This window comes from Carassius auratus, unplaced genomic scaffold, assembly GCF_003368295.1.
Source record: "Carassius auratus strain Wakin unplaced genomic scaffold, ASM336829v1 scaf_tig00001591, whole genome shotgun sequence".
Classification (NCBI taxonomy): domain Eukaryota; kingdom Metazoa; phylum Chordata; class Actinopteri; order Cypriniformes; family Cyprinidae; genus Carassius; species Carassius auratus.
Window position 1 is genome coordinate 955,225 of NW_020523372.1, and position 10,551 is coordinate 965,775.

The window sequence follows — 10,551 nt, forward strand, 5'->3', positions numbered from 1 at the left end:
GACCTAGGCTCGACTTTGCTTTTCTAAACCAGAAAAAACATAATGGCGCCTAAAAATAAATAAATACATACAAATAATAATAAAACACTTGTTCCCATAATAATGAGTGCTATTGTTGTTTCATTGGTGTGCAACCTGAACATATCTGTTAACATCTCAAAAACTGTTTTACGGTTTCATTGTGCTTTACTTTTTCTTAAAAAGTACATAGTGAATGTGTACAGTAGGCCTACTGTACATCTCCCGGACTGCAAGCATGTTTGCTTGAAATCACAGACCAAGTGAATATCCAAGTGGATAGTTGGACATTTTAACGTTTCTAGTTGAGCAGAAAACTGCAAAGCACACAGACACAAATCTATGCATCTGCTAATGAATGCTTCGCTTTCAGTCGAATCTTCAGAGATACACCATGACTGACTGAGCAGATGTTCCACCAGATGCTCTTTCTGCATCTTCAGGTAAACTCATTCCCCTCAGTCTCTATCATTATCATCCATCGCTACTGCAGTTACATAATAAGGGGAGAGAGTTCATATCACTGATATAAAATATTTTTTGGGGTACTGTAAGTACCTGCATCCTGCATACTCCAGAAAGTTTCCAACATTTAATACACTTAAAAATGTATAAATGTCTTGTTTTAAACAAATTAAGTAATATCAAAGCAAGTGACCTTTTCCACAAGGAAAACACCATAAAAAGAAGTTTAAGCTGTAAAGGATAAATCAAGTGATACTGTTCTATTCAATAAACTAACTTTATACCTCACATAAAAAGCACTTTGAGTCCTGTTGGTTCATAAATGGCTAATAAAAGTGACTTTAATTCTGAGAAAAGCTCAAACATCACTGGTTTAATACTTTTTTTCTAAATGCAATGCAATTCAGATATTCTCATGCATAATTTTGGAGCCACGTTGTACTATATACAGATGTTCAAAACCACAAAAGAAAACAAGCAATGATTATTTCCCTTTTGTTTGTGCTTCTTTATTTTTCTGGTCCCTCACATAATATTTATTGAATAAACACTTTAGCTGCAGTAAAGTTGTAAATGCAGAGTGTTTGACAAGAACATCTTTTTTTGTAAAGGTTAACGCTCTGTGTTTTGAATGTGCTCAAGATTCTAAAAGTGCTTTAATATCATGTATTGCTAAAGCAAATGGCATTAAATAATCTGAGGAAATATAGACACTGACAGAAAAACAGGGGCTGTACAGGGGCTTTCATTAGTGCTCATAATACACATAGATTTCACATACAAGATATATGTTTTTAGTTAGATGATGAAATGCATATATTAAGGTTTCCGAGTGCCATCAAAACTTGAAAAACTAAACAGAGTAAAATAAAACATCAATCGACACCCGAACCCCACCCCATCACAAAAAAATAAAAACCTTTTATAAATGATCACATTTAGGACTTATTCACTGTGCTTTAATAAGGTATAGCTCTGTTTTTGATGAAAATATCTCAATCACATTTAATATGAAGGTAGTTTATATCGTCAGACATGCATTATGCACTTTACTCTGTTATACCAGGTTACATCACTGGCAAGCCGGTTAACTAAGAATGTCCTCCGTCCCGAATTGTTTTCCGATTTCTAACAGGCTTCTTTTGTGCTGCGATAGTACATGTGTAATTTGGAAGAGCGGATAGTGTCGCCTCTTCAGCTGTGCCCATGCCTTTTCTTCCTGTGGGTGAGGAACCCATAAGATGCAGAACCAGTTCAAGACATTTCTTTCTGCATTTCGAAACCGTGCCATTAAAGACACAGCCTGACATTAAAAATGGCCACATTGATGATTCGGTCCGTCTTGAATTCAATAAAAAGTTAACAGAAAGCAGCAGAGAGAGAGAGCATGTGTGAGAATCGTGGGACGTCCTCCCTGGGTCATGTGTCAGCTCTTATAGTCTTCTACACACAGTCACTACAGGAGCCAGAACATACAGGGGAAGGGAGATGGATGACGTTTGGATGCGCACTAAAGATTACCTAATTAAAACTGAGAGGGATGGAGAGTTAAAGGGAGAGTTCGCCCAAAAAGAAAGTTCTGTCATCATTTGCTCACTCTTGTGTCGCTTACTTCAGTTTAACACACAAAAAGAGGAAATAAAAGAATCATAAAGGTGCAAATGCACCATCAAAGTATCATAAAGGTGGTCCATATGAAGAGTGATCTTTACAGTTTTAAATTTAAATTTACAGTTTTACATTCACCCTGGTTTAGTTTGGCATCTTTTCAAGGAGATTCAGTTCATAAAATTGGTCTGAATGAATCAGGATTCTGAAATTCAACACAGTTATCATATGATATCATATGATCTCCCTTATAAGACTTGGAAAATATCTCACAAGTAATATGGACAACTTTTTAAGGTTTTTAGTTGCATGGATAAGTGCAGCCAGTCCAATTGTGTTCCCTGGAAACAGTAAAGTCATATGGGTTAAGGTGGCAGGACAATAAGTAAATGATGACAGAAGTTTCTTTTTTAGCGCGTACTGTTCCTTTAAGGTGAGGGACTTATGTACACTTGGAGAAGTCAGTTACATGTTGAGTAATGGATGGATCCATCCTCCTACATCACACTACACTTGGCCTTCAGCTTGTCTGCACGTCTCTGCTTGCTGGAGCGCATGTTCAGACTCATATCACGCTTCTTATCCAGGTTCAGGAGCTCCTGAAAAAGCTCCTTCACGTTGGTGTTGGTCTTGGCTGATGTTTCCATGAACGCGCATTTCCAGATGTTTGCCTGAGCTTCGCCCTCCTTGGTCTCCACCTCGCGCTGGGTCTCGTCGCTCTTGTTGCCGACAAGCATGATGGGGATGTTCTCCACGTTACCTTTGATGGCCAGCACTTGCTGGTAGATGGGCTTCAGCTCCTCCAGCGACTGCCTGCTGGTGATGGAGTAGACCAGGATGAAGGCATGGCCTTTGGAGATGGACAGACGCTGCATCGCAGGGAACTGGTGGCTGCCAGTGGTGTCAGTGATCTCCAGAGTGCATACGCTCTTGTCGCAGCTGATGACCTGCCGGTACGTGTCCTCCACTGTCGGGATGTAGGTGTCCCTGAAGGTGCCTTTAACGAAGCGCAGAACCAAGGAGCTCTTGCCCACTCCCCCTGCTCCAAACACCACCACCCGGTAATCGTTACTCTGCTCTGGCATGCTGCTTGGGTTTGTCGAGTTATGTGGTGGTTAAACCTCAATTATTCCCTGAGATCTGAAAAAGGAAAAAAGTTTAATTTGGTACACATGCACATTACTTGTCTTCTGCGGTCCTCAAACGTACAGTACAACTAGAACTCACATGAGATGGCGATTTTGTATGAATCTCTATGATATGAACTGTATGAAAACGTAAGATCATTAGAAAAAAGTTAACATGAAGGTCTACCCCTAACCCTACCCCGAAACATCCTGCATTCAGAAAATGCGATAACATCGTATAAGCCACAAATATGCCAAAACATCATTCTGAAAATGTAAATAATGAATAAATGAAAATGTAAAGCCAATCACTGCCAAACTACTGCAAATCTTTAATGTTTAAAATTAATGAAAATGTCTTGCAATTATTAAATAAAAAATTTAAATAACAAAAAAATTGCTATGCTTCATTATTACTTATGCACTTATTTAAATATATTTATTTTTTATTATTTTCAAATGAAATTGGAAATGGGCATACAAATAAAATCAATTCAAGCTTTGTGATTTTAAAGGTAATTTTAGAATGCCATTATATGTGTGTGTGTGTGTGTGTGTGTGTGTGTGTGTGTGTGTGTGTGCTCTCTCAAGTTTTATACTCTGCTTATTACTGAGATGTATACTTTTACCATTCTCACTTTAAAACTAAAATAAAATAGAATAAAAATAAATTAATAAAAATAAAAAGTATCCAAGTAAAAATTATATATAGCCTATATATAAAAATATAAAAATGCTTAAATTTTTATTTATTAAAAAACTAAGAAAAATGTATTAAAACAAAGAACATTTTAGGGAAATGATCTTAAAAGTCAATTATGTTTGTTTCTTTTTTTTCTATTCCTGCTTAATATACAGAGATGGTGATAAGTAAGCATAGGTTTATTATTCCATCAAAAGTGTAAACACTGTGGCTCTGTGGCACTATCAAAACATTGATCTGTTTGTCTGAGCACCCTCAATGACCAGCTCAGTATAGCAACATCGGCCAGTAATGCAGATTTGAGGCGGGACTCTTTCATTTTCTGACCAATTAGAGATGGAGGGGTGTTTGGAATTATAGTTTGATGCTGCTACCTCAGAAATGAGACATATCATTTATAACAACAAAGTGTTAAAGCCAAATATAATTTCTGATTTCTCTCTTTTGATTTAGAGATTAACTATGAAACTATGAAACGGTTAATGTTCTTATGTGTGTGTAAATACATGAAACTGTATGCCTGTGTGCCTTTGTGAATTGAGTAGGATGTTCTCTCTGCTGCCATCAGCATCAAGGTCATCTATTAATGACAAATTTGTCTTGCTGTGAAGCAGCCATTGGACTCAGCCTCCTGTGGAAAGCAAGATCGCACCAGATATTTCTGGCACCTTATTGAATTCTTGCAGCATGTTTTTGAGACGGGCCACTTCCTGACTGCCTCAAGAGAGATTTATGCAAATGCATAATTTTCACATCACAGATCAATATACATGATACAGACCAATGCAGTCTGATTAACAGAGAACTTTGTCTGCATTTAAGTGCTCGAAAATGCTCACATCTACTCAGGCTCAGAGGGAAATTCAGTGGTTCTTCTGAATTAGCAGTAATGATTATCCCTCAGATGAACAGAGATCAGATGAGCCTCTTACTAAAGACCTCTTTGGTTTGCCAGCAGCATAAGACACAATCTCAGTGAAAAGCACATTTTGAATGGTAAGGATGTTTTGGCAACCCCTTATACCTACCCCTTATATATATTTTCCATCTCTTATTATTATTATTATTGTAGTAAAACTCTGACCAAATGTTTAGGTCAGGCATTTTTTAAAGAGGCTTAGTAAATCTTGTTCTTTGGAGTTAATGCACAAGACTGAGTGATGCAATGTGCTTTTTTGACTACAATGGATCATCAGTCATATGAAAAATAACAGTCAGAGTGAAGATAAATAAATGGCTGGATGAGATATCATTTCTGTACTTTCTGTCCTTTTACAACAATAATTAAAAAAAATTTCAAGACGCTGCATCAATAAGAAAAGCTACTAAATTTCAGCTAAAATGTAACATTTTACTGATAAACACATGTAATACTGACACAGAACTGAAAATACTGATTGAATGAGCTCAAGGTTTAGAGTTTGATTATGTTTGTGGGTCACTTAGACTGTAGTAACTACACCACCTTCTCTGTTCAAAAAGCATTAAATGTAGCCATTTATTTCTCATAAGCCCTTTGCAAGCAAAAAAATATATTAAGGTGGATAGCAGCGGTGTTAAAAGTGTGAATCACAGCTCAGGATATCCACTAGGGAAACATATATTTACAGTTTTGTGGTGCCAACAGCTAATCAGCATTGTCAATACATAATTTTATATACATTTATGGCCCAACTGTATGGAAGCCCACTTCTGCCTCATGAGAATAAAATATATAGACTTTGGTAAACCATATTAACACATAAAAATGGATAACTATATGAAATAAAATTCAAAAGTCATAACTAAAAGTCTTCTTTTTTACTTTTTGACATTATCAAAATGATATGGCATAATACTTTTTATTTCATGATTATGAGTTTAAATGTTCAATTTCATCTTTTTCCCTCATAAATACAACATACATATGTCATAATTACAGTTTTTTGAAACTGAAAGCCAAACTACCCGTTCACACCAAGAACATTGACTAAAGATAATAATGATAGCTATACTAGCATATACATTAACACAACATATTTTTCTTTTTATTCTAAGCAGTTGCTGCAGTTATGCCACCTGCCACTTTAAATGCTATTTAAAAATTATGATTGGCTGTCAATGTCTTTTCATTCAACTGTGAATAAATCCTAAAAATGATTTCAACAAAACAAAATGATTCCTGCCCTATCAACCATCCCAAGTGCCCTAGCAACCGCATCTATCTGTGTTGTTTATTTGCGTTTCAGACTTCTTCAAACACCTTCAAACGGCAAGCTTTTAAAACTACTTCTAATAATCACACTTTCACGAGCAACTTCCAAGTTTGGTCACAAACTTTACTTGTCTAGTTATAATTATAGTTATTGTCAGTTGTGTGAAATGGCTTTTACTCTTAATGCTGTAATCTCAATAAATTAGTGCTGGGCACGAATACATTTTTTATTTTATTTTTATTGCACTTAATCACATGATTGTCTGCAATTAATCACAATCAACCGCATTATTCACAAAATTCAATTGTGCATTCATAAGTAGGTCTTGTGCACTGTTTTCAATTAAAAGTACTGCTCTATGAACAAGTGCAATAACATTTGGTTTGCACTTCAAATAAATAAGGTGCTTTTTTTCCTTTTTTTCTTTTTTACAGCAGTATTCCTTTTACATAAAGTTCTTGTAAATATTAACTTATAACATTAATGTACTAAAAATTAAATATAAAAAAGCTATTTGCCATTGCCAGAGCACATTTTTAAAGAAAATATTTTATAGTTTGTTATAGAAAAACAAGTTATGCTCAGAGTCCAGAGCCTCCATCATAACATTATAACAGGCACCTTGGAGACCTGCACTATAGCGGGACCCAATGCAGCAGAGTGCAGCAAGACAACACTAGACGGGCGAGTGCGGGTGCAGGGGGGTAGAGACTCATGTGTGCGGGATACTGGAGAATAAGGGTGTACTCACACTAGGCAATCTTAACCATGCTTGAGCGCATTTGACCCCACAAAGCTGGTTCGTTTGACTAGTGTGATCGATCCGTCCCGTGCTTGGGCATGGTTCGTTTAGCCGTCCCTGGCTCAGCTGGAAGAGCACGGTTCAGTTATAGATAGATCAGTGAGTGTGAGCACTAACCACGCCAGAACACAGACAAAAGTGAGCGACAAAAGTGATAGACCAAATGTGTTACCACGTCCCAAACGACTCAAAACCACAAAGTTAACCAAATGATTCACTCCACTGTGTTGAGCGAGAGCAGTTTGGAATCTTCATATTTCCCACTTATGAAGTTGTGATTACAAGCACGTTGGATTCTTTTCTGCTAAAAATAACAGTGGTCAGTAGTTTGTGAATGTTAATGCTTAGCCTAAATAATTTGATCGTAAGCATTTACGTGAGCGCTGCTGCAGTCTTAGGCCCACCCCAAATGCTCTCATTGGTTGAGACACGTGATGACACTCATCCTAAGCCAGTACTGATCAACATCTCACCCCTCCTGTGACCCATGGTTTGTCTGTGTGTATTCAGAGCCGGTGAGCAACGGATATACATAAAAAAAATAAACTTTGTTAATGCGCAATAAAATAATTGTCTGCGCAAATCAATTAATGCGACAACACGATAATATCGCATTAACTTGACCAGCTCTACAATAAATATGACTATTTATAGAATATTAGTGTTGCTGTTGGCAGTTAAGCTACTCAAAACTATGAATTACAGTGATTTTACAACAGTTAATATTCCAAGGCCTGTTTTGTCTGGTTGGTCATGTGCATGATGTAAGCATGAGGCTCCACTGTAATGGTATCGCATTTGTTTTCTGCTGGTTTGTATCAGTTTGCATGATGCCAGATACATCAGCCTTTTGAACGCCTAAGATGTATTTAGAGATTCTCCCTGAGCTACTTGAGAACATCTCAGTTGTGCATCGTTTTTTTTTTTTTTTTTTTTTTGGAACTCTGGGAGTTCTCTGGTTACTGTGGAAACAGCCCTTGGGGGCATGTATAGGATGATGGAGAGAATGAGCAAAAACAAGAATGAGAGAATGTCATCAGATATAGGCTACTGATTAAAGCAAGAAGACTAAGACAATATATATATATATATATATATATATATATATATATATATATATATATATATATATATATATATATATATATATATATATATGTATATATGTATGTATATATATATATATATATATATATATATATATATATTCTCTCATATATATATATATGTATATGTGTATATATATATACATATATATATATTCTCTCTCTCTATATATATATATATATATATTTCTAATGTTGCATGTTATTTTTCTGACAGTTACCTTAGTAACCGAATGGCAAACAGTGAGTTTAATTTACGTCACTGTAGCCTATTCATACACTGTCTTGAAATAAACTATTTATAGTGATGAATGATTACTAAAGAAAAATATGTAACCTCAGATCTGTTCAGATTTTCTTTTGTGGGATATTCATGGGGCAATGTATTTAAAAACACGGCTTATTTGGATTTTTCACAAAGAAATATATAAAAAAAAAAACTTAATCTTGAGCTGAGGAAATGTGTAACTGAGATGGCCTAAAAGCCTACAGGAGACATGCAAACGTCTATCGCATGTGATGTCTAAAAATACCACAGCGCATCAGCTCAATTCATACTCTCTGCTCGATCCTGAGCCCGTCAGAGCTCTGATGGAATGCAGATCTGAGAAGCACCGCATCTCTTAATCAATGGGGTTTGCTGTGACAACTGCCTTTAATACTGCACTTAAAGCTGTAATTAGGCGATTCTCAAAACAGCCATCCTGTTATGTTCTCCAATAAAGCTACATAGGCCATGCAACCTGAATGGCCAAGCAATGGGAGGCGGTGGATAACAGAATATGCTTTTTTTTTTTTTTTACTCAATCACACGTCGCGCTCACATTCACGCTGAGACAAATACATCATCCGCGCGTAATTCACATGGATTCGCACTGAACCAATCGTCATTTTTTTTAAGGAAGAAGAGCGATTTATTTATTTATTTATTTATTTGTATGTGTGTGAAGTCGTTAATCCCTTGTTTTTCGTCAAACGAGCATCGTTCACACACAAAGGCGGTGGATAACAAAATGCAAAGGATCCTCGAAGTCATTACGTCGCTGTGCGCCGAAAGATGCTATTGCGGTCCGTCACACGAAGGACGCGCGTCAAAGACACGAGCGTAGAGATAGGAAAGCCGCATCTGGACGCTCTACATACTGAAACAACGATGCATGTAGTGAAAAGTAATTTATTCTTACCTGGCGACTGTGTAGAAACGTCCCAAATCTTGTTAGTCATAAATTATAGGAATCATAGGAGATCAGATACACGATAAATGTCTTACATTCTCTGGCGCACCAGTCCCGTTTCATTTTCACGTGTTATTTGCATGGCGTAAATCGAGCGATGTCGCTGAGAATGCTGTTATTGCTCTTAGTGCGGGCGGCGCGCGCACTCCCCCTGTCCTACCACGTCCTCTCTGACGCACGCAAGCGCGCGATATGCGGCTCACCCCCGCGTCCTGTGTCCCGTTACACGACAAGAACAAGAACCCTACCTGCTCTATACCGTTAAACTGTTCTCCTACGTCGTGTTGATCATGAAACATTGTTCCGTCACTAAAGGGGGCATGTTGCATTAATAAAACACCATTTTGAGCTCGATATTTCATCTATGGGCAAACACTGGGGATGGACAGAGGCACTGGAATAATGGAAATAGTTGGCTATTATATTTTAAAATAGCTAAAAGAAATGCTTCAGCTATCAGACTTGACGGGATATAGAAATAAAGTGACTAAAATTCAGGTACGGGTATGGTTAGGAATATACTCGGATATATATATATATATATATATATATATATATATATATATATATATATATATATATATATATATATATATATATATATACATATATATTCTTTCTTTCTTTCTTTCTGAAAGCTTGGCCAACTGTCTAAATAGAAAGTAAAAGATATAAAAAAGAGAAGATATAAATTACTATAAGGATTGCTCATGCTGGCGTCAGGATAACCTTTGCTCACTGGTGAACTAGTATTTGTCTCCCTCCGATGTTTTTTTTTTATGAATCGATAAAGCAATCAAACAATCATTTGAAAGCTTGTAAGCCTTTGTATTAAACCTTTTTAAAACCGCTAAATCATCCTTTTTTTTTTTTTTTTTTTTTTTTAAAAATCAGATTTTATATGAGGTTTGTTTATTTTTATATCAGATACCCAAATGACATCAGTAGTCTGATTTATATGTGTTATTTTATCTTATCGAGAAATCCTCACACAACATAAATTACAGTACAGCTTATCCCACGATGACCAAGATGTGTGAATACAATATTCTGAACAAAATGAAAACTCTTTTTAAAAAGGCTATTATAGCCATATCAACTGTGGGATGAAAGCATATTTCAATTTTATTCAATTTCATAAGCATGTATATATTGTTTGTTCATCTTAAATTTGAACCCATGGCAGCTAGCACCATCCTCCACTAACTAACATCTACATTGTTCCAAAATAGTTTTGTGTTTCCAATACTGGGGTATGTTGTCATAAAAGAAAAGTGTTCTGAACATCACTA

General features: G+C 36.2%; 1 protein-coding gene across 2 annotated transcripts; it reads right to left on the reverse strand.

Moving 5' to 3' along the window:
- Positions 1–1,253: 1,253 nt before the first annotated feature.
- LOC113069375 (GTP-binding protein Di-Ras1-like) lies at positions 1,254–9,509 on the reverse strand. Of its 2 annotated transcripts, none has more exons than XM_026242427.1 (2): positions 9,295–9,509; positions 1,254–3,231 (listed from the first exon to the last, which is right to left on the reverse strand). In XM_026242427.1, exon 2 carries the CDS (start codon positions 3,174–3,176, stop codon positions 2,589–2,591), a length of 588 nt encoding a protein of 195 aa, XP_026098212.1. In that variant the 5' UTR covers positions 3,177–3,231; positions 9,295–9,509; the 3' UTR covers positions 1,254–2,588. The 2 variants fall into 2 exon arrangements, with proteins under 2 accessions (XP_026098212.1, XP_026098211.1); XM_026242426.1 differs by having other exon boundaries at positions 9,209–9,506.
- Between the last annotated feature and the right edge of the window lie 1,042 nt (positions 9,510–10,551).